Consider the following 25,482-nt stretch of genomic DNA (forward strand, 5'->3'; position numbering starts at 1 on the left):
TGCATTTGCTCTGCCATCACTATGTGGTCCAGCAGATGTTCTTGCTTGGACCTGGCATACATCCATGATGTGTGTGTAGAGATGTAAATAGAGTTTCTATGGCACCTAGGTTCACGAGCAGGTAACTGCTTAGGTCACATACCTATCTGGCACTGGCGAAAATATGGCAGGGAAGCGGGCGCTAGAGGGCATGGTCCCGTTGAAGGGCGAGAGAGAGGGCACGCGAACGACACGGGGTAAAGGGGGCTTGAGGGACACGTGACGCTGGCCCCGTTCCTTCGGGAGAGATCGAGTAGGGGGCGTGGCCGGAAGCGATGCGTTTTACCCCATTTCCACCTGATGAGCGCTTGTGTTGCGTTCGAAACGTCGCGATTTATTTCATATTTTAAGTGTGATTTATTTAAATTTTATTTTATTTCTACATACGTGGCTTTACCGAATAAACCAATGAGTAGAGTGGTACAGTCCGGCTCTGCAACTTGGGGTTCCACCATGGAACTTGGTTTAGAAAAACAGTTGTGGGAAGGTGGAGGGGTTACCAGCCCCTCACTAATCTAACTACATACACAAGCAGGCTGACACACCTTCTACTCACTCACGTCAGCCTTACCTCAGCCTCAACAACAACCGCCATTCGCCACTAAGTGGCGGTGACGTCACCACGGTGCTTGTGCCAGGCCATGTGCACGTTGAGGCCACGTGAAGTGTCGGACGCCCGCTGGCAGGTCACGGAGCAGACCCAGGTGCCACGGGTCGACTGACTGAGATGACTGAGATGACTGCTGGTGCACCACCTGTGCCCCCTACTGTGCCAACCTGCTGTGCTTTAGCCACCCGGCACTCCGCTCGTTGTTGTGAGCGTCGCTCCTCTGCCCTCCGTTGTTGTTGGAGGGCGACTGCCTCCAACTGCCCAGTAGCGTCCTTCACGAGCCTCCTCCACAGAGGCCGATCTTGACACCGCTGGTACCAGTCATCGGCAAGTCCACTCAGCTCCACGTCCTCCTGTACCATTTGACTCAGCCTCAACATAAACCCTGACTCACACACACATCAACCTCACCACGTCCACCCTCGCACGTACGCCTCACACTCACACACACTATACTCACATGCATTATAGTCACGCACTTTGCTCACACTCACACTATGCTCACACTCACACTATGCTCACACACACTACGCTCACTTCGCTCACTCGCACTACACTCACGCTCGCACTACGCTCACACTCGCACTACGCTCACGACGTTACACCATGAACCACAATAGTTCGCACCACAATCACACACTGAACGCGGAGACACACACACACACACGTGGAGCATCGGCAGGTTGGATGTATAGACACGTACGAGACCTTTATAATAGAGTGACACACACACGTACACACATATAATATAATATAGATTGGGACCTAATTTCGGGCTAGGCCATGAACATTAAAACAACACCGCTCTCATTGTTATTATTGCAGTGTGCACGGGGGCGAAGGAGGGAGGGGGTGGTTACAGCGCAGTCCACACACACAAACTAGTCGCATGCAACTCCATCCCTTCCACGTGGTCGTCTTCGCAAACAGGTTGCTCACAACAGAGATGTGGACTCGACTTTTGAGCAATCCAGACACCCACCCCCCCCCCCCTCCCCCTCCCCCATTGCAAATGAGCCTCTATCCTCGGTCTCTCGAGTTATCGCCTGGGGACACAAAACCCACTCGAACACGGTGGTTCGCTCAGCGACCCGGCCGCTCGGGTGTGGTGGGACCCCCAACCTGTCTCCACAATCAGTTACAACCAGCTGAACAATCGGTCGCAGGCAACCGATTGCAGGCAACCGATTGTTCAGGGCAGACCCGACTCGACTTTCATGCGGCGGGTTCGCGCGGTGCGCGCTGAACGCGGCACCACCCAGATTGACGAGCCGCGACTGGCCGTTACTGTCTGGTCGTTCGGACGCGATCCGGCAATTGTCGCTCCAAGCCGCGGCGGTAACGCGTTCAGCGCCACTCGTGGCTGCTCCCGGTGCACGGCCGGAGCTCCACCAGCCCCCCCCCCCCGCCTCCCTCCCTCTCTCTCTCTCTTTGGTGACGACGAGGAGCTGCGGCCGGCGAAATAGGACAGCGGGCTAGAGACAACGAGTTACGGAACGACGGGGAGAGGAGGCTTTGTTTCTCCATGTGGGTCACGGGGTAGGACGGGAGGTGGGTCTAGTTTATCCGCGTGACGCTGTAGCCGGGATGACGGGACGGGAGCTGTAGCCGAGGCGGTAGGGATCTTAGTCTACGTGTGTGGAAGAGCTGCAGCCGAGGGGAGGGGTTATAATCCTCGCCCCAGCTCACAGGGGGTCACAACGCGCTTTCCAATCACCCCCTTGGATATGTCGTCCATCCAATGGGCCGCGTCGTCTCAAACGCGCCCCATCTTGCTCTGAGAGCGCCCCGCAGGGCTGCGCTGCTGAACCATTGGCACCGGCGGCGCCGGCTCCATTATTACGAATCATTCTCCTCCAGGGTCGCCCTGGAAAATAACCAAACGCGTGAGACCACGGCGGCGGCGGCGGCGTGGGAATCACCGTGACCCCAACCATAACCCTAGCCCCACCCCCACCCCAACCCCATTAGGTTATGAAGCTGGATAAAAAAAACACATTCATGTTAAAAACACGCGGAGGCACGGGGAGAAGTGGCGAGACTCGCGGAGACACGGGCGGATAAACAGAGAAACGCAGAGAGACGCGCGGGGAGACGGGGGGGGGAGTGAGGACACACGTGGGAGATCAGGTGCAGGGAGATGAGGTGCAGAGAGATGAGGTGTGGTGCTGGGAGATGAGGTGTGGTGCAGGGAAGGTGGTGATATGCACCGAGACACGGTGAGACGCAGGACAACGCGGAGAGACGCTGGGAGACACGTGGAGACACAGTAGACACGTGGAGACGTGGGGACACGTGGAGACGTGGATAGCTGTGGGGAGAAGGAGAGACATGCGGGAGACATTTGGAGACATGGGAAGACGCCGGAAGACGCGCGGAGACACGGGGAGATAAGTGGACATGGGGGGAGACACAGGAGACACGTGGAGACACGTGGAGACACAGGAGACACGTGGAGACACGTGGAGACACAGGAGACACGTGGAGACACAGGAGACACGTGGAGACACGTGGAGACACGTGGAGACACGTGGAGACACAACCGCCCACTGAACTGTCACTCCTGCAGCCCTCCTCACACGACCCATTGAGACCCCATCAACTCCGCAGTGAGGCCACATTTGAGCAGTGAACGGTGTAATGAGCGCAGGTGATTGGCGGTCACCACGTCCCACCGAGACCACGTCACTCAGACACCCCCAATCACCCGACTCACGGTCCGCGAGACACTCCATGGACCTGCACTTCCCCAACTCCCCTCCTCCACACGATCTCTCTTCAACCTCCCCCCTCTCTCTCTCGTCTCACTCCCCTCCCCGGCCCTAACCCACACATCATAACAGTGGCTGGTACGAGTGTGTGTCCTCAACATACCGGGTGAACTCAAGGGTGGCGCTGCCCTGGTGTGTGTGCGTTATTTACCAAAACCCTGCTACCTCCATGAAGGTTAAATTAGCCCACGTCTCTGCTCCATCAACTGCTACACCAGCCACCGTGCTAACCCACTGCTACACCAGCTACCGTGCTGATCCACTGCTACACCAGCTACCGTGCTGATCCACTGCTACACCAGCTACCGTGCTAACTCACTGCTACACCAGCTACCGTGCTACACCAGCTACCATGCTAACCCACTGCTACACCAGCTACCGTGCTAACCCACTGCTACACCAGCCACCGTGTTAATCCACTGCTACACCAGCTACCGTGCTAACCCACTGCTACACCAGCTACCGTGCTAATCCACTGTTACCGTGCTGATCCACTGTTACACCAGCTACCGTGCTAATCCACTGTTACACCAGCTACCGTGCTAATCCACTGTTACACCAGCTACCGTGCTAATCCACTGTTACACCAGCTACCGTGCTAATCCACTGCTACACCAGCTACCGTGCTACACCAGCTACCGTGCTAACCCACTGCTACACCAGCTACCGTGCTAACCCACTGCTACACCAGCTACCGTGCTGATCCACTACTACACAGCTACCGTGCTAACCCACTGCTACCGTGCTAATCCACTGCTACTCTAGCTAACATACTGATCCACTGCTGCACTGGTCACTGTACTTATCACGGCTTAGCGGTAGAGGGAGCGGCTCGCAAGTGGAAGGTTGTAAGTTCAAACCCAGGTTGAGGTGGGGGGAGGTCGACTTGATCGCGCCTATCTCTCGGGGGATCGATAGAAATGAGAACCGATTTTTAGTGAAAGATCAACAGCGGCTGTCCTGTGGAAAGGCTCGCCGGCCCGCTGCCACAGCGATGTGAACTTTCCACCAATGCCTCTGCAGGGCTGCAAACGGGTGATGAGCACCGATGCCTCGATGCAGCTAAATGACTCGGGACCGGGACTAAAACTGGGACCGCCTGGCGCGGGAGAGCGTCCCAACGCAGCTCCACCCACCAATCCGGCGTCGCTCTGCGCGATTGTGCAGCTGTGTAAAACGTGGCCAAAGTGAGAGACCTGCAATTCGCTAAATTAAAAAAAAGAAATCACCTCTAGATTGAGCATACAGCAGCAATCATGCGCACCCACCCCCCCCCCACCTCCACCGGCAGACCAACGCCCAATTTTTCACGCCATGTGTCCGATGCCACATTTGTCTCCCGCGGGGAGCAGCTGATGCTGGTGGGTACCCCTTGAAAGCGACAGAGGAGCAGCGATGGAAGGCGCTTGGAGTTGCCGAAGCACCGGCGTAATGGCCATGTAGATGCAGAGATTATTGTCACGATTGTCACCGTCGTTGACACGAGACCCACGCACCTTGTTTCGAGGACACACATTCGCCACGACTCCGACGACCACTGCTCCCCCCACTCCCTTACCAGCCCCCACCTCCCCCGTCCACCGCCAGCATTCACAAACCCAATCTCGTTATAATTTAACCTCTTCCTGAAACCTGACCTCGCAAGTCCAACCACCAACCCCGCCCCCGCAAGGTCGGACACCGGTGCACGCGGGGGGGGGGGGGGGGCAGCAACATGGCCGCCGGAGTCACGTGACCCGCGTCGGCGGCCAATCAGCTGCTCTCGTCGTGCGAGAGGAAGTGCTGCATGAAGGCGATGTGCTTCCTGCGGTCGTCCGGAAGGCGGCGCCGGTTGGGCGGGGGGCGGAGCAGCACCGAACCGAACACCGAGGCTGGGCGGGGCGGGGGCGGGGGGGGCAATGGGGAATCGCCGTGGGGGGCACAGGGGGGACCGCGAGGGTGAGAGGGGCGGGAAGCGGTCCGTCCTCCACGAGGGGCGTCATGACGTCATGACGTCATGACGTCATGACGTCGCCGGCACTCCGGGCGTCTGAGCGAGTGGTGGGTTGTGAGTAGTGTGGTGAGTAGTGTGTGGTGAGTAGTGTGTGGTGAGTAGTGTGTGTGGAGCGTGTGGTGAGTAGTGTGTGGTGAGCGTGTGGTGAGTAGTGTGTGGTGAGCGTGTGGTGAGTAGTGTGTGGTGAGCGTGTGGTGAGCGTGTGGTGAGTAGTGTGTGGTGAGTATTGTGTGGTGAGTAGTGTGTGGTGAGCAGCGTGTGGTGAATAGTGTGTGGTGTGGTGAGTAGGGTGTGGTGAGAAGCGTGTGGTGAGCAGCGTGTGGTGAGTAGCGTGTGGTGAGCGTGTGGTGAGTAGCGTGTGGTGAGTAGCGTGTGGTGAGTAGTGTGTGGTGAGCGTGTGGTGAGCGTGTGGTGAGCGTGTGGTGAGTGGTGTGTGGTGAGTGTGTGGTGAGTAGCGTGTGGTGAGTAGCGTGTGGTGAGTAGCGTGTGGTGAGTAGCGTGTGGTGAGTATTGTGTGGTGATTAGCGTGTGGTGAGCAGCGTGTGGTGAGTAGTGTGTGGTGAGCGTGTGGTGAGCGTGTGGTGAGTGGTGTGTAGTGAGCGTGTGGTGAGTAGCGTGTGGTGAGTAGTGTGTGGTGAGCGTGTGGTGAGCGTGTGGTGAGTGGTGTGTGGTGAGCGTGTGGTGAGTAGCGTGTGGTGAGTAGTGTGTGGTGAGCGTGTGGTGAGCGTGTGGTGAGTGGTGTGTGGTGAGCGTGTGGTGAGTAGCGTGTGGTGAGTAGCGTGTGGTGAGTAGCGTGTGGTGAGTAGTGTGTGGTGAGCGTGTGGTGAGCGTGTGGTGAGTGGTGTGTGGTGAGCGTGTGGTGAGTAGCGTGTGGTGAGTAGCGTGTGGTGAGTAGCGTGTGGTGAGTAGTGTGTGGTGAGCAGCGTGTGGTGAGTAGCGTGTGGTGAGCAGCGTGTGGTGTGGTGAGTAGCGTGTGGTGAGCGTGTGGTGTGGTGAGTAGGGTGTGGTGAGCGTGTGGTGTGGTGAGTAGTGTGTGGTGAGTAGTGTGTGGTGTGGTGAGTAGTGTGTGGTGTGGTGAGCGTGTGGTGTGGTGAGTAGTGTGTGGTGTGGTTTAGCAGCGTGTGGTGAGTAGTGTGTGGTGTGGTTTAGCAGCGTGTGGTGAGCAGCGTGTGGTGAGCAGCGTGTGGTGAGTGACCCCTCACCCAGCATGCGAGCGTCCGTGTGGTTGGCGGCCGAGTGCTTGAGCAGCTCGCGAAGGAACGCGGCCAGGTAGTGGAACGCACTGTCATGGCACCCGGGCAGGCGCGAGAGCTCCTGGCAGGGTGAGTCAAGGTGAGTCAAGGTGAGTCAGAGTGAGTCAAGGTGAGTTAGAGTGAGTCAAGGTGAGTCAAGGTGAGTCAAGGTGAGTCAGAGTGAGTCAGAGTGAGTCAAGGTGGGTCAAGGTGAGTCAGAGTGAGTCAGAGTGAGTCAAGGTGGGTCAAGGTGAGTCAAGGTGAGTCAGAGTGAGTCAAGGTGAGTTAGAGTGAGTCAAGGTGAGTCAAGGTGAGTCAAGGTGAGTCAGAGTGAGTCAGAGTGAGTCAAGGTGGGTCAAGGTGGGTCAGAGTGAGTCAGAGTGAGTAAAGGTGAGTCAGAGTGGGTCAAGGTGAGTCAAGGTGAGTCAGAGTGAGTCAAGGTGAGTCAAGGTGAGTCAAGGTGAGTCAGAGTGAGTCAAGGTGAGTCAGAGTGAGTCAAGGTGAGTCAAGGTGAGTCAAGGTGAGTCAGAGTGTGTGAGCCATGGGCGACTTAGGTTTAGGAGCCAGGAGGTTCAGGTGAGCCAGAGCCAAATCCGCGGATGTGTAAACTCCGTTGGGCACGGCACAGCGGCAGCCATTGACGCTGGCGGGGAAGTAAAGCCTGCGGTAGGCCCGCGCGAAGCATCTCGCAGTGTCTGCAGAGGCACACTCGCGTGGACGCTTCGTATACACGGCAATTGGAGAGGGCCCCCCCCCCTCCCTCCCTCCCCCCCCCCCTTAGGGTGCCTTGAGGTCAGAGACTCTGTAAAGAGCCCGGGTTTCCCATCCGGAGTTCATCGGCCGCCCGGTCACGGCGACGGCACCGGGTTCCCGACCCACAGACTCCGCGACCCAACGGCTTGCATGAAGCCCGTTCGTGGTGTGACTGCGGCAGGCCGCCCTGGTTAACCCTGCGTAAGGGACCACGCGGCCTCGCGGCGGTCGCGACACGCCCGCCGGGACGCCATTCGAAGCGAGCGGTCGGCCATCGCGTGCGAGCCCCACCGATCAAAAATCCTCCACGTTCGAAAAGCGCCGCCGCAAGTGACTCGGTCTGGAATCGCGAACGCAACGGAGGACGCGGGCGGCGGTGCCCGAGTCGCCTTGGAGGCGCCCCTGGGCCCGGCCCGCGGGGCCCCGTCACGGACGTTTCGCCCCCGACCCCGACCCCGACCCCCCCCCACGTGCCCGGCGAACCTGCTTGCTCTGCGCGTAGCTGGCGGACGCGTCCAGGCAGCGCGAGTAGAGCTCGTAGCACACCACCGGCTCGGGCAGCGCCTCCAGGAAGATGAGCAGCGCCTCGGCCACCGAGTGGTTGCTGCCGGCTGAGAGCGACGGAGCGGTCAAGGTTGGGGGGGGGGGCTTGGGGGGGGCTCCGGGGCCAGCGTTGTTCTACGGTGCCTGCGTAGCCGCGTGTAAGAGTGTGTGTCAGTGTGTGTGTGTGTGTCAGTGTGTGTGTGTGTCAGTGTGTGTGTGTGTGTGTCAGTGTGTGTGTCAGTGTGTGTGTCAGTGTGAGGAGCGATAGTGTAGCGGTTAGCGCGCTGCGCTATGAACCTGGCGACCAGGGTTCGATTCCCGCTCACGGCCAACACCCAGTGACGATTATCTGAACTGGTCCCGAGCCTCCCCTAGGTCGACTCAGCCTCAAATGAGTACCCGGTGCGGTGTGTAAACATCGCCACTGGTGAGACAAAGGCGGCCGGGCGTGGTGCTGGCCACCCACCCCCCTCGTGTGCCACAGTGCTGGCCTTCATAGGTGCTACTCGCTAACAGCACTTGCCCCTACAGTCTGTTAAGGCTACACGGGGGATCTTTGTCTTTGGCTTTGTCTTAGTGTGTCAGTGCGGGTGTATCTGTGCGGGTGTATCTGTGCGGGTGTAGCTGTGCGGGTGTAGCTGTGCGGGTGTAGCTATGCGCGTGTAGCTGTGCGGGTGTATCAGTGCGGGTGTATCAGTGCGGGTGTAGCTGTGTGGGTGTAACTGTGCGGGTGTAACTGTGCGGGTGTAGCTGTGCGGGTATATCAGTGCGGGTGTAGCTGTGCGGGTGTAGCTGTGTGGGTGTAGCTGTGTGGGTGTAGCTGTGTGGAGAGGATACGAAGTTTCTCCGGGAACCCTGTGTCCAGGGCGTCTCGGATCTCCTCCATCTCGGCATGCAGCCCTGGCTGCTGAAATAAGTCCTCCTGCCACCACCACCACAACCACCACCAAGTTACATACACCACTACCATCACAACCACAATGTTACAGACACAACCACCACCACAACCATCACCATGTTACATACACCACTACCACTACCATCACAACCACAATGTTACAGACACAACCCCCACCACCACCACAACCACCACCATGTTACATACACCACTACCACTACCATCACAACCACAATGTTACAGACACAACCACCACCACCACAACCACCACCATGTTACATACACCACTACCACTACCATCACAACCACAATGTTACAGACACAACCACCACCACCACAACCACCACCATGTTACATACACCACAACCACCACCATCACAACCACAATGTTACAGACACAACCACCACCACCACAACCACCACCATGTTACATACACCACAACCACCACCATCACAACCACAATGTTACAGACACAACCACCACCACCATGTTACATACACCACTACAACCACAATGTTAAAGACACATCACCACCACCACCATCCCCATCACCACCACCACCATCCCCATCATCACCACCATCATAACCATCATCACCACCACCACCATCCCCATCATCACCACCATCCCCACCATCATCACCACCACCACCATCCCCATCACCACCATCCCCACCATCATCACCACGATCACCACGATCCCCATCATCACCACCACCACCATCCCCATCATCACCACACCATCACCATCATCACCACCATCCCCACGATCACCACCATCCCCATCATCACCACCATCCCCACCACCACCACTATCATCACCACTATCATCACCACTATCATCACCACCATCCCCACCATCACCACCACCATCATCATCACCATCCCCATCATCACCACCACCATCATCATCCCCATCATCACCACCATCCCCATCATCACCACCACCACCCCCATCATCACCACCATCACCACCATCCCCACCATCCCCACCACCACCATCATCACCACCATCCCCACCATCACCACCATCCCCACCATCCCCACCATCACCACCATCACCACCATCCCCACGATCCCCACCATCACCACCACCCCCATCATCACCACCACCACCATCACCACCATCACCACCACCCCCATCATCACCACCACCACCATCCCCACCATCCCCACCATCACCACCATCACCACCATCCCCACCATCCCCACCATCCCCACCATCACCACCACCACCATCCCCACCACCACCACCATCATCACCACCATCACCCCCATCCCCACCATCACCACCATCACCACCATCCCCACCATCCCCACCATCCCCACCATCACCACCACCCCCATCCCCACCACCACCACCATCATCACCACCATCACCCCCATCCCCACCATCACCACCATCCCCACCACCATCCCCACCACCACCACCACCACCACAAGGTGGACCACCTGCTGGCAGCCGTGCTGGTAGAGGTGGTCGACCATCATCCAGAGCTCCTTGGGGACGTGAAGCGGCTTCTCAAAGAACGCACACTGAGCCACTCGCTCATCCACGCACGGGGGAAGCTGCGCCTGCGGAACACCGCGTCACACCACGTCACCCATCACACACCGCGTCACACCACGTCACCCATCACATGCCGCGTCACACCACGTCACCCATCACATGCCGCGTCACACCACGTGACCCATCACACACCGCATCACACCACGTCACCCATCACATGCCGCGTCACACCACGTGACCCATCACACGCCACGTCACACCACGTGACCCATCACACACCGCGTCACACCACGTCACCCATCACATGCCGCGTCACACCACGTCACCCATCACATGCCGCGTCACACCACGTGACCCATCACACACCGCGTCACACCACGTGACCCATCACACGCCGCATCACCCGCCGCATCACACCGCGTCACACCACGTCACCCATCACATGCCGCGTCACACCACGTGACCCATCACACGCCACGTCACACCACGTGACCCATCACACACCGCGCCACGTCACCCATCACACACCGCGTCACACCACGTGACCCATCACACGCCGCGTCACACCACGTGACCCATCACACGCCGTGTCACACCACGTGACCCATCAAACACCACGTCACCCATCAAACACCACGTGACCCATCACACGCCACGTCACACCACGTGACCCATCACACACCACGTGACCCATCACACACCGCATCACCCATCAACGCAGCCTCGTCTGCCATAGCTCACTGATTATGGGGACTGTCCAGATATTCTAAAGGATCTCGAAGCGCCTCACCCAACACAGCCCAGATTAAACCCAGGATGGATCGTGGGCAGACCGTCCTAAATGTTTCAAACCGGCGGAGATGTACCACTAGAGGGGTCCACATTTCACAAGCGTAGAGAAGGCAGGGCATAAATGTGGCCGGGAAGACCCGGCCACATTTCCGCTTTACGCAGCTGATGCAGTAAAGATGCCACTCGACTGATTCGGAGACCTTTTGTGCCAAACTGTACACGCTCAATAACAATACTCACAATGTATATACACAAGCACCCTGTTTCACACACGTACAAAATAACACAAAACATCCTCTATAAAGCCAGGGACAGGTTGCTGGGCCAGGTGATGTTATCCAGCTCGTATTGACATGGACGTACCCCTATAAAACATTTCATGCTCAGCTGAATTGCACCCTAATTGTCTAAATTGCATTGTCTTTTCATACTAAACACAATGACAATGAGGAAATTATAATTGATCAGTTAATGGGCGTTTGAGTATGGAGAGTAAATTATTTTAAGGAAACTTAGCACCACTGGTTGGAGTCAAACTTGACTTGAGAGCGATGGAAAAACGCCAACCCTGTAGGAAACTAAAAACTAAACTATTTTTTATTTCATCAGGTAAAGCCCACAGAGCTCTGTAGCACTTTTTCAGAAGCAACCAGGCCACAGATGATAGCTGAACGAAGTGGCTCGTCACGTGGACATTCATGGCAGCCAAAAACTCTGAAACTTGTTTATGGAAATGTGGAGAGACAAACTCGACGACCCGGGGAAAAATCCCGGCGACCACGGGGAGAGAGAGACACGCAAACTCCAAATACACAGGCCGGCACGGCACAAGAGGGGGTGGGTGGCCAGCACCACGCCCGGCCACCTTTGTCTCCCCAGTGACGATGTTTACACACCGCACCAGGTACTCATTTGAGGCTGGGTCGACCTAGGAGAGGCCCAGGACCGGTTCAGATAATCGCCACTGGTGTTGGCCGTGAGCGGGAATCGAACTGTTTGCCGGGTTCGTAGCGCAGCGCGATAACCGCTGTGCAAACACACAGACACACGGAACACACGCACACACACACAGAACACACGCACACACACACGGAACACACACACGAAACACACATGAAACACACACACACACGGAACACACACACAGAACACACACACACACGCACACACGGAACACACGCACACACACACAGAACACACGCACACACAGAACACACACACGAAACACACACACACGGAACACACACACACAGAACACACACACACACGAAACACACACACGGAACACACACACGGAACACACACACACGCACACACGGAACACACACACACACGGAACACACGCACAAACAGAACAGACACACACACACGGAACACACACACACGGAACACACACACACACAGAACACACGCACACACAGAACAAACACACACGAAACACACACACGGAACACACACACACACGGAACACACACGCACACACGGAACACACACACACACACGGAACACACACACACACGGAACACACACACACGGAACACACACACACGGAACACACACACACACGGAACACACACACACACGGAACACACACACACACGGAACACACACACACACGGAACACACACACACACGGAACACACACACACGGAACACACGCACAGAACACACACACACGCACAGAACACACACACACGCACAGAACACACACACACACACGGAACACACACACACACGGAACACACACACACGGAACACACACACACGGAACACACGCACAGAACACACACACACGCACAGAACACACACACACACGCACAGAACACACACACACACGCACAGAACACACACACACGCACAGAACACACACACACACGGAACACACACACGGAACACACACACACACGGAACACACACACACACGGAACACACACACACACACGGAACACACACACGGAACACACACACACGGAACACACACACACACGGAACACACACACACGGAGCACACACACACACGGAACACACACGGTACACACACACACACGGAACACACACACGGAACACACGCACGCACGGAACACACACACACACGCAACACACGGAACACACACACGGAACACACACACACACGGAACACACGCAACACACACACACACGGAACACACACACACGGAACACACGCACACACGCAACACACGCACACACACGGAACACACGCACACACGGAACACACACACACACAGAACACACGCACACACACACACGCAACACACGGAACACACACGGAACACACATACACACGGAACACACGCAACACACACACACACGGAACACACACACACAGAACACACACACACACAGAACACGCACACACACGGAACACACGCACACACGGAACACACACACACAGAACACACACACACACGGAACACGCACACACACGGAACACACGCACACACGGAACACACACACGCAACACACGCACACACACACACACACGGAACACACACACACACACGGAACACACGCACACACACCCGGAACACAAACACACACGCAACACACACACGAAACACCCTCACCTCACGTCTAAATTGCAGCCAGAGAATTGAATAGAGAATGAGGTAAACCGCGCGGGTATTTATAGACGCAGTGGCGGTGGGCGATGGTGGGTCCCTAATTGAGCCGTCACAGAGCACGGAGCAGATCGACATGAGTCACCGGGGCACAACACGCGGCTCAACCGCTGGCCCCAACTAGCGAGTGAGCCACGGAGCCTGGGAGCTAGCCAGTGAAGCGGCAAGTCAACAAGCGGCTTGGCAAACAAGTGGTGTGAGTGATGAGCCAATCACAGGCCCACACAGAGACCCATAGACTCACACAGAGACCCATAGACTCACACAGAGACCCATAGAATCACACAGAGACCCATCGACTCACACAGAGACCCATAGACTCACACAGAGAACCACAGACTCACACAGACACCCACAGACTCACACAGAGACCCATAGACTCACTCAGAGACCCACAGTCTCACACAGAGACACAGACTCACACAGAGACCCATAGACTCACACAGAGAACCACAGACTCACACAGAGACCCATAGACTCCAACAGAGACACAGACTCACACAGAGACCCATAGACTCACACAGAGGACCACAGACTCACACAGACACCCACAGACTCACACAGAGACCCACAGACTCACACAGAGACCCATAGACTCACACAGAGACCCATAGACTCACACAGAGAACCACCGTCTCACACAGAGACCCACAGTCTCACACAGAGACCCACAGACTCACACAGAGACCCATAGACTCACACAGAGAACCACAGACTCACACAGAGACCCACAGACTCACACAGAGACCCATAGACTCAGAGACCCATAGACTCACATAGACACCAATAGACTCACACAGAGACCCATAGACTCACATAGACACCAATAGACTCACACAGAGACCCATAGCCTCACAAAGAGACCCATAGACTCACACACAGACCCATAGACTCACACATAGACCCATAGACTCACACATAGACCCAAGGTCTCACACAGAGACCCATACACTCACAAATAGACCCATAGACTCACACACAGACCCATAGACTCACACATTGACCCATAGACTCACACATAGACCCATAGACTCACACAGAGACCCATAGACTCACACAGAGACCCATAGACTCACACAGAGACCCATAGAATCGTCACACAGGGACCCATAGACTCACACAGAGAGCCATAGACTCGCACAGAGACCCATAGACTCGCACAGAGACCCATAGACTCACACAGACCCATAGACTCACACAGACTGATAGACTCACACAGAGAACCATAGACTCACACCGAGACCCATAGACTCACACACAGACCCATAGACTCACACACAGACCCATAGAATCACACAGACCCACAGTCTCACACAGAGACCCTGTTGCAGCTTGACTTCACTGCGTGCTCCTCTGTCAGAATCTGTCTCTCTCCATTAAATTTTCCTGCGCCTCTGAATTTCATTTTAAGTTCAATTTGCGCGCATTACAATTTCTATTCATGAAGGAGCCAGTGAACTCGCGACAGAGCCAGTGAACCGGCGAGAGGGCCAGCGCATTAGCGAGCTGCTAAGCTAATTAATGACTTGGCATGCCCCCCGATCCGAAAACTGCGTGTGTGGGGACGGGGGGCGGGGAGTCTGTGGCCCCCCACCGTGCCTCCCCTGGGACCCCCAACAGGCACCCCTCCCCCCGCCCAGCACACTGCGGGGGAGGCTCCTAAATCAGATAAGGGCTGCTGGGGATGGGGCGCTCAATTGAATTGAAATGAAATGGAATGGGATAGAAAAGCACAGTTCCATCATTGGCAAGAGATGTCCCAGTGGGTCTTGCGGGTTATTTATCCGCTCGGGTGGCTGCTCCACAGTACAGCGGGGCTCACAATCAGAAGGTTGCGAGATGCAAATGTTTGCTTGGGGCGAGTCGTCCCACGCCAACGCCCCTCCCATCGGGGAGATCTATGAACATAGCGCCGCTCTTGTGGGGGGGGGGGGGGGAAGGGAGGGGGGGGAATCGACGGTGGTCGTCTAACGTCGAGATTTTTTTCCCCCCGCCAGAGGAACGTGGAACTTCCACCACTGGCTCCAACCCCCCCCCGCCCCCCGCTCAAACAGGAGGCCGACTCGGTCTTAATTGAGTACCTGGTGTGGTGTATAAACACCGGCGGCGCTGTGGGGACAGAGGCAGCCGTGTGTGCTATGCCGCCCTAATTTGTATGCCTGCGTCTGTTTGGCTGTTTAGCTGCCTGTGTGTGTGTGTGTGTCTTTGTTGTGCGAGGCTGTGCGTTAGCGGGGAGCGGTGGCGCAGCGGTTAGCGCGCTGCGCTACGGAACCGGGCGACCTGAGTTCTATTCCCGCTCACGGACAACACCGGTGACGATTATCTAAACCGGTCCTGGGCCTCCCCTTCGTAGACTCAGCCTCAAACGAGTACCCGGTGCGGTGTGTAGTAAACATCGCCACTGGGGAGACAAAGGCGGCCGGGCGTGGTGCTGGCCACCCACGCCCTCGTCTGCCACAGCGCCGGCCTTCACAGGTGCTGCTCGCTAACAGCACTTGCCCCTACAGTCTGTAACAGGCTATATGGGGGATCTTTGTCTTTGGCTATGCATGAGGCTGTGGTGGTTCAAGTGCAAGGCGGTGTAGGCAGGTGCGTGCGGGTGTACGGCTCTCAGTGTGTGCGCAAGGCCACGTGTGACATTGAGTAACGGATTTAATTCATTTCATCTTCCATGAGGCGAGGACGCAAAAACAGAAATTACAACAACAACAACAACAACCACGCAATGCATTAGTGGTGTCGGGACGGAACGCATCCAATCTCAACATCAAATGGGACCGAAGGTGATGGGAATTCATCAACTCCCTGCCCTCCATCGGACATCACCGGCCCCGCCGCTCACCTCCGCCGCACGGCACACGTTTAATAACGCAGGTGGCAGTAAGCAATCATTTGACCATCCCCCCCCAACGTGCAAATAATCATGGACGAAGGGGTGGGGGGCAGCCCCCCGAAAGGACTTAAGGCAGCGGGGAGCCGTGAGCGCACGCATGCATGATGGAAATTCCACAAAAGCACGAGAAGGTGACTTAACCCATGCATGTGCGAGTTCATGACACCAGCCAGCCAGACACTGACCCTAACCATAACCACACCAGCCAGACACTGACCCTAACCATAACCACCCCAGCCAGACACTGACCCTAACCATAACCACACCAGACAGACACTGACCCTAACCATAACCACACCAGGCAGACACTGACCCTAACCATAACCACACCAGCCAGACACTGATCCTCACCCTCACCACACCAGCCAGACACTGACCCTCACCATAACCACACCAACCAGACACTGGCCCTAACCACACCAGCCAGACACTGATCCTCACCCTAACCACACCAGCCAGACACTGACCCTAACCCTAACCACACCAACCAGACACTGACCCTAACCATAACCACACCAGGCAGACACTGACCCTAACCATAACCACACCAGGCAGACACTGACCCTAACCATAACCACACCAGGCAGACACTGACCCTAACCATAACCACACCAGGCAGACACTGACCCTAACCATAACCACACTAACCAGACACTGACCCTAACCATAACCACACCAGGCAGACACTGACCCTCACCCTAACCACACCAGCCAGACACTGACCCTAACCATAACCACACCAGGCAGACACTGACCCTAACCATAACCACACCAGGCAGACACTGACCCTAACCATAACCACACTAACCAGACACTGACCCTCACCACACCATCCAGACACTGACCCTAACCATAACCACACCAGCCAGACACTGACCCTAACCATAACCACACCAGCCAGACACTGACCCTAACCATAACCACACCAGCCAGACACTGACCCTAACCCTCACCACACCAGCCAGACACTGACCCTAACCATAACCACACCAGCCAGACACTGACCCTAACCATAACCACACCAGCCAGACACTGACCCTAACCATAACCACACCAGCCAGACACTGACCCTAACCATAACCACACCAGCCAGACACTGACCCTAACCCTCACCACACCAGCCAGACACTGACCCTAACCATAACCACACCAGCCAGACACTGACCCTAACCATAACCACACCAGGCAGACACTGACCCTAACCATAACCACACCAGGCAGACACTGACCCTAACCATAACCACACCAGCCAGACACTGACCCTAACCATAACCACACCAGGCAGACACTGACCCTAACCATAACCACACTAACCAGACACTGACCCTAACCATAACCACACCAGGCAGACACTGATCCTCACCCTCACCACACCATCCAGACACTGACCCTAACCATAACCACACCAGCCAGACACTGACCCTAACCATAACCACACCAGCCAGACACTGACCCTAACCATAACCACACCAGCCAGACACTGACCCTAACCCTCACCACACCAGCCAGACACTGACCCTAACCATAACCACACCAGCCAGACACTGACCCTAACCATAACCACACCAGCCAGACACTGACCCTAACCATAACCACACCAGCCAGACACTGACCCTAACCCTCACCACACCAGCCAGACACTGACCCTAACCATAACCACACCAGCCAGACACTGACCCTAACCCTCACCACACCAGCCAGACACTGACCCTAACCATAACCACACCAGGCAGACACTGACCCTCACCCTCACCACACCAGGCAGACACTGACCCTAACCATAACCACACCAGCCAGACACTGACCCTCACCATAACCACACCAGCCAGACACTGACCCTAACCATAACCACACCAACCAGACACTGACCCTAACCATAACCACACCAACCAGACACTGACCCTAACTCTCACCACACCAGCCAGACACTGACCCTAACCACACCAGCCAGACAGTCACTGGCAATCGCCGCAGTGGAAAGGTGTGGTTCGCGTGCGGAGGGGACGTCACCACATCGTCGGTGCGGTTGGTGTGGTTAGTTATTCAGCTCGCGGTGTGGTTGGTGTTTTTAGCGGTGGTTAGCGAGGTGATTACCGGTGTGGTTAGTGGTGCATTTAGAGGCGTTTAGTGTGGTTATCAGCATGGATAGGGGTGTGGTTATCAGCATAGATAGGGATGTGGTTAGTCTGGATAGTAGTCTGGTAAGCGGTGTGGTTAGGGTGGTTAGCGGGTGTGGTTAGCGGGTGTGGTTATTGGGTGTGGTTAGTGGGTGTAGTTAGTGGGTGTGGTTAGTGGGTGTGGTTAGTGGGTGTAGTTAGTGGGTGTGGTTAGTGGGTGTGTTTAGGGGGTGTGGTTAGCGGGTGTGGTTAGTGGCTGTGTTTAGGGGGTGTGGTTAGCGGGTGTGGTTAGCGGGTGTGGTTAGCGGGTGTGGTTAGCGGGTGTGGTTAGCGGGTGTGGTTAATGGGTGTGGTTAGTGGGTGTGGTTAGCGGGTGTGGTTAGTGGGTGTGGTAAGCGGGTGTGGTTAGTGGGTCTGGTTAGCGGGTGTGGTTAGTGGGTGTGGTTAGTGGGTGTGGTAAGCGGGTGTGGTTAGTGGGTCTGGTTAGCGGGTGTGGTTAGTGGGTGTGGTTAGTGGGTGTGGTAAGCGGGTGTGGTTAGTGGGTCTGGTTAGCGGGTGTGGTTAGTGGATGTGTTTTGCAGGTGTGGTTAGTGGGTGTGGTAAGCGGGTGTGGTTAGTGGGTGTGTTTTGCAGGTGTGGTTAGTGGGTGTGGTTAGTGGGTCTGGTTAGCGGGTGTGGTTAGTGGGTGTGGTTAGCGGGTGTGGTTAGTGGGTGTGGTTAGTGGGTGTGGTTAGTGGGTGTGTTTTGTAGGTGTGGTTAGTGGGTGTGGTTAGTGGGTGTGTTTAGGGGGTGTGGTTAGTGGGTCTGGTTAGCGGGTGTGGTAAGCGGGTGTGGTTAGTGGGTGTGGTTAGTGGGTGTGGTTAGTGGGTGTGGTTAGTGGGTGTGTTTAGGGGGTGTGGTTAGTGGGTCTGGTTAGCGGGTGTGGTAAGCGGGTGTGGTTAGTGGGTGTGGTTAGTGGGTGTGGTTAGTGGGTGTGGTTAGTGGGTGTGGTTAGTGGGTGTGGTTAGTGGGTGTGGTTAGTGGGTGTGGTTAGTGGGTGTGGTTAGTGGGTGTGTTTAGGGGGTGTGGTTAGTGGGTCTGGTTAGCGGGTGTGGTAAGCGGGTGTGGTTAGTGGGTGTGGTTAGTGGGTGTGGTTAGTGGGTGTGGTTAGTGGGTGTGTTTAGGGGGTGTGGTTAGTGGGTCTGGTTAGCGGGTGTGGTAAGCGGGTGTGGTTAGTGGGTCTGGTTAGTGGGTGTGGTTAGTGGGTGTGGTTAGTGGGTGTGGTTAGTGGGTGTGGTTAGTGGGTGTGGTTAGTGGGTGTGGTTAGTGGGTCTGGTTAGTGGGTGTGGTTAGTGGGTGTGGTTAGTGGGTCTGGTTAGTGGGTGTGGTTAGTGGGTGTGGTAAGCGGGTGTGGTTAGTGGGTCTGGTTAGTGGGTGTGGTTAGGTACCTGCTCTGTTTGGGGAAACCCTTCATCACCCTGCAGACAGACAGACCGGAGTGCGTTAGGACAGGCAGTGTGTGTGTGTGTGATGTTCAGTGTGTGTGTGATGGTCAGTGTGTGTGCGTGATGGTCAGTGTGTGTGATGGTCAGGGTGTGTGATGGTCAGTGTGTGTGTGTGTGTGATGGTCAGTGTGTGTGTGTGTGATGGTCAGTGTGTGTGATGGTCAGTGTGTGTGTGCGTGATGGTCAGTGTGTGTGTGTGATGGTCAGTGTGTGTGTGTGTGATGGTCAGTGTGTGTGTGTGTGTGTGATGGTCAGTGTGTGTGTGATGGTCAGTGTGTGTGATGGTCAGTGTGTGTGTGTGATGGTCAGTGTGTGTGTGTGTGATGTTCAGTGTGTGTGTGATGGTCAGTGTGTGTGTGTGTGATGGTCAGTGTGTGTGTGTGTGTGTGATGGTCAGTGTGTGTGATGGTCAGTGTGTGTGATGTTCAGTGTGTGTGTGTGATGGTCAGTGTGTGTGTGTGTGATGGTCAGTGTGTGTGTGTGTGATGTTCAGTGTGTGTGTGATGGTCAGTGTGTGTGTGTGTGATGGTCAGTGTGTGTGTGTGATGGTCAGTGTGTGTGATGGTCAGTGTGTGTGATGTTCAGTGTGTGTGTGTGATGGTCAGTGTGTGTGTGTGTGATGGTCAGTGTGTGTGTGTGTGATGGTCAGTGTGTGTGTGATGGTCAGTGTGTGTGTGTGTGATGTTCAGTGTGTGTGTGTGATGGTCAGTGTGTGTGATGGTCAGTGTGTGTGTGTGTGTGATGGTCAGTGTGTGTGTGTGTGATGTTCAGTGTGTGTGTGTGTGATGGTCAGTGTGTGTGTGTGTGATGTTCAGTGTGTGTGTGTGATGGTCAGTGTGTGTGTGATGGTCAGTGTGTGTGTGTGTGATGGTCAGTGTGTGTGTGTGATGGTCAGTGTGTGTGTGATGGTCAGTGTGTGTGTGTGTGATGGTCAGTGTGTATGTCGGTCAGTGTGTGTGTGTGATGGTCAGTGTGTGTGATGGTCAGTGTGTTTGTCGGTCAGTGTGTGTGATGGTCAGTGTGTGTGTGTGATGGTCAGTGTGTGTGTCGGTCAGTGTGTGTGTGTGATGGTCAGTGTGTGTGTGTGATGGTCAGTGTGTGTGTGTGTGATGGTCAGTGTGTGTGTGTGTAATGGTCAGTATGTGTGTCGGTCAGTGTGTGTGTGTGATGGTCAGTGTGTGTGTGTGATGGTCAGTGTGTGTGTGTGATGGTCAGTGTGTGTGTGTGATGGTCAGTGTGTGTGTGTGTGATGGTCAGTGTGTGTGTGTGTGTTGGTCAGTGTGTGTGTGTGATGGTCAGTGTGTGTGTGTGATGGTCAGTGTGTGTGTGTGATGGTCAGTGTGTGTGTGTGATGGTCAGTGTGTGTGTGTGTGATGTTCAGTGTGTGTGTGTGATGGTCAGTGTGTGTGTGTGATGGTCAGTGTGTGTGTCGGTCAGTGTGTGTGTGTGATGGTCAGTGTGTGTGTGATGGTTAGTGTGTGTGTGTGTCGGTCAGTGTGTGTGAAGGTCAGTTTTAGTGTGACGTAGCTTGTGTGTCCTTCACACTGTTGCACGCACAGGTGTTGTGGGAGAGTCGCATGCTCTGAGCCATTACGTTAGTATTCAACATTACGTTAGTATTCAACGTTACGTTAGTATTCAACGTTACGTTAGTATTCAACGCATGCAATGCGCGTGCAACGGCAGACACCGCATGCAGCTCACAGCCGCACATGGGAGTCGGCTGACTCACAGCCTCAGTGCCACGGGATGGCTGACGAGGAATCGCCTTCCACAGCCGCTTCCGAGTCAAGTCAGGTCTCTGTGCGAGCCTGTGGGTCTCTGTGTGAGTTTGTGAACCTTTGTGAGACCTTCTGGGATTCTGTGTGAGTTTGTGAATCTCTGTGTGAGCCTGTGGGTCTCTGTGTGAGCCTGTGGGTCTCTGTGTGTCTCTGTGTGTCTCTGTGTGTCTCTGCGTGTCTCTGTGGGTCTCTGTGGGTCTCTGTGGGTCTCTGTGTGAGCCTGTGGGTCTCTGTGTATCTCTGTGTGAGCCTGTGGGTCTCTGTGTATCTCTGTGTGAGCCTGTGGGTCTGTGTGTCTCTGTGTGAGCCTGTGAATCTCTGTGTGAGCCTGTGGGTTTCTGTGTGTCTCTGTGTGAGTCTGTGGGTCACTGTGTGAGTTTGTGAATCTCTGTGTGAGTCTGTGGGTCTCTGTGTGAGCCTGTGGGTCTCTGTGTGAGTCTGTGGGTCTCTGTGTGAGACTGTGGGTCTCTGTGTGAGCCTGTGGGTCTCTGTGTGAGTCTGTGGGTCTCTGTGGGCTTCTGTGTGAGTCTGTGGGTCTCTGTGTGAGCCTGCAGGTCTCTGTGTGAGCCTGTGGGTCTCTGTGTGAGTCTGTGGGTCTCTGTGTGAGTCTGTGGGGGTCTCTGTTATTAGCCTGTGGGTCTCTATGGGATGGTGGCTGCTCTGCTAATTACACTACAAGTGTACGGTGCTGCTGCTAAAACTACGACTGCTGCTTAAACTGCTGCTGCTGCTGAAACTGCTAAAACTGCTGGTGGCGGTGTAGTATATTTGGTGTCGGTGGTGGTGGCGGCGGCGTTGCCGTTGCTGCTGCGTGGCCTCACCAGCGCGAGCAGCACGCCGGGCCGCACCTCCCGCACCGGCTCGCGCATTCGGCACAGCGCCTGCAGCGAGGAGCCAAAGCAGCTGGGCAGGTAGGAGCCGCTCACGGTCACAAAGTAGTCCTTGCCGCCCGCCAGGTGCAGCACCAGGATGTCCTCGACGCGGTCGTCGCCCGAGTTGAGCCGAGGGGCGGTCGACTTGTTCACGTAGACCTCCAGCTCCACCTCCACGGTGGCCCCTGCGAGGGTGGAGCGGGGCGGTGCAGAGGAGACGTTGGGGACCGTCGTGGCCCCCCGAGCGATGCGCGAGGAGCCGCGTCGACGCGGACAAGCGGACGCGCGACGACCGGGGGCGACGGGCGACCGCGGGGAAACTCACCAGGGGTGCTCACCGGACACCACAAGATCTCACCGGGGATCTTAGCCGGCACCGCGAGAACTCACCGGAAACTCACTGGGGGACCGCGACATCTCACGGGGAAATCAACTGGACACCACTAGACGTCACTGGGTACTCACTGGGTACCACTAGACGTCACTAGGTACTCACTGGGTACCACTAGACGTGACTAGGTACTCACTGGGTACCACTAGACGTCACTAGGTACTCACTGGACACCACTAGACGTCACTAGGTACTCACTGGACACCACTAGACGTCACTAGGTACTCACTGGGTACCACTAGAGGTCACTAGGTACTCACTGGGTACCACTAGACGTCACTAGGTACTCACTGGACACCACTAGACGTCACTAGGTACTCACTGGGTACCACTAGACGTAACGGGGAACTCACTGGGTACCACTAGACGTCACTAGGTACTCACTGGACACCACTAGACGTCACTAGGTACTCACTGGGTACCACTAGACGTAACGGGGAACTCACCAGGCTTGATGATGGCCTTGTTGGGCGAGGCGCTGAGCCACTCCTTGCAGTAAGAGGTCTCGTCGAGTTTGCAGATGAACTCAAACTGGCACGGGCCCTGCCCGTCGTTGGTGATGAACAGAGACTGCACCTGCAGCTGCAGGAACTTCACCTCCGGGAACACAAACTGGGGCACACAGGCGGCATACACGCACACACACACATTACACACACACACACATTACACACACACACACATTACCCACGGCAAACACACGTTACACCCCGGCACACACGCACACACAATATCACACATGGTACAACAACCCCCACACACATACACGGCACACACACATTGTATAAAACTAAAGCTGCCGTTTACAAAAAGATCCCCTGTGTAGCCTTAACAGACTGTTGGGGCAAGTGCTGTTAGCGAGCACCTTTGAAGGCCGGCATGGCACACGGCGGCCAGTACCACGCCCAGCCGCCTTTGTCTCCCCAGTGGCGATGTTTACCACACACCGCACCAGGTACTCATTTGAGGCCGAGTTGACCTAGGGGAGTCCCAGGACCGGTTCAGATAGTCGTCACGCGTGTACACGCACACACGTGTACACACACACACACGTGTACACGCACACACACACACGTGTACACGCACACACACACACGTGTACACGCACACACACGTGTACACGCACACACACACACGTGTACACGCACACACACACACACGTACACACACACACACGTACACACACACACACGTACACACACACACACAACAACAACAACAACAACCGCCATTCGCCACTAAGTGGCGGTGACGTCACCACGACGCTTGTGCCAGGCTATGTGCACCCTGCGGCCACGTGAAGTGTCGAACGCCCGCTGGCAGGAGGTCACGGGGCAGACCCAGGTGCCATGGGTCGACTGACTGAGATGACTGGCTGATGCACCACCTGTGCCCCCTACTGTGCCATCCTGCTGTGCTTTAGCCACCCGGCGCTCCGCTCGTTGTTCTGAGCGTCGCTCCTCCGCCCTCCGTTGTTGTTGGAGGGCGACTGCCTCCAACTGCCCAGTAGCGTCCTTCACGAGCCTCCTCCACAGAGGCCGATTTTGCCACCGCTGGTACCAGTCATCGGCAAGTCCACTCAGCTCCACATCCTCCATCTCTTCTCTAGCCCGTGCCGCGCCCGTTTAGCCCCCTCGATCCGGCTGAACAAAAGCTGTTTCGGCATGCGGTGGCTGGGCATGCGGGCTACATGATCCAGCCAACGAAGCCTTGCCTGCCGGAGGAGCTCACCGATGGGACCTTGCCCAGATCTTTCAAGGATTTGTGAGCTCCTCACACAATCCAGCCTGGTTAAACCCAGGATAGTTCGTAGGCAGGCCATCCTAAATGTTTCTAACCGGCGAAGATGTTCCATTAAAGGGGTCCACGTTTCGCAAGCGTAGAGAAGGGAGGGAATGACCGTGGCCGAGAAGACCTGAAGCTTAGTGCGGAGCGACAGACCAGGTAGCTTCCACACAGCGTTACGCAACCAATGAAAAGATATTGCCGCTCGACTAATTCAGAGTGAGACCTCTGCTGTTAAACTGGAGTCGGTCATAAGCACACTGCCCAGGTATGGGAAACTCTCCACAACTGCCCCATCACCGATTGGGAGTTGTGGGGGTGGAGTGTCCGATGGTACAAAATACCCAGGCAGGTGCTTAGTTTTGGTGGGGCTGATGGT

General features: G+C 55.9%; 1 protein-coding gene across 4 annotated transcripts in view; it reads right to left on the reverse strand.

Annotated features, from left to right (window-relative positions):
- Positions 1-1,332: 1,332 nt before the first annotated feature.
- LOC116955644 (type II inositol 1,4,5-trisphosphate 5-phosphatase) overlaps positions 1,333-25,482 on the reverse strand; it is a 55,384-nt gene continuing 31,234 nt past the window's right edge. For 2 of the 4 annotated variants that reach the window (XM_076053230.1, XM_076053229.1), the window contains exons 12-19: positions 23,765-23,930; positions 22,877-23,112; positions 20,218-20,247; positions 10,292-10,414; positions 8,779-8,863; positions 7,882-8,009; positions 6,616-6,727; positions 1,333-5,291 (exon numbers count right to left, since the gene is read on the reverse strand). In XM_076053230.1, coding sequence (XP_075909345.1) covers positions 5,173-5,291; positions 6,616-6,727; positions 7,882-8,009; positions 8,779-8,863; positions 10,292-10,414; positions 20,218-20,247; positions 22,877-23,112; positions 23,765-23,930 — 999 coding nt within the window. In that variant the 3' untranslated portion in view covers positions 1,333-5,172. The remainder of the gene's footprint in view (positions 5,292-6,615; positions 6,728-7,881; positions 8,010-8,778; positions 8,864-10,291; positions 10,415-20,217; positions 20,248-22,876; positions 23,113-23,764; positions 23,931-25,482) is intronic. The other 2 variants (XM_076053232.1, XM_076053231.1) reach the window with 1 other exon arrangement.

The sequence above is a fragment of the Petromyzon marinus genome, chromosome 60 (assembly GCF_048934315.1).
Source record: "Petromyzon marinus isolate PM22_M1 ecotype Great Lakes invasive population chromosome 60, UKy_Petmar_22M1.pri1.0, whole genome shotgun sequence".
NCBI classification, from domain to species: Eukaryota; Metazoa; Chordata; class Hyperoartia; order Petromyzontiformes; family Petromyzontidae; genus Petromyzon; species Petromyzon marinus.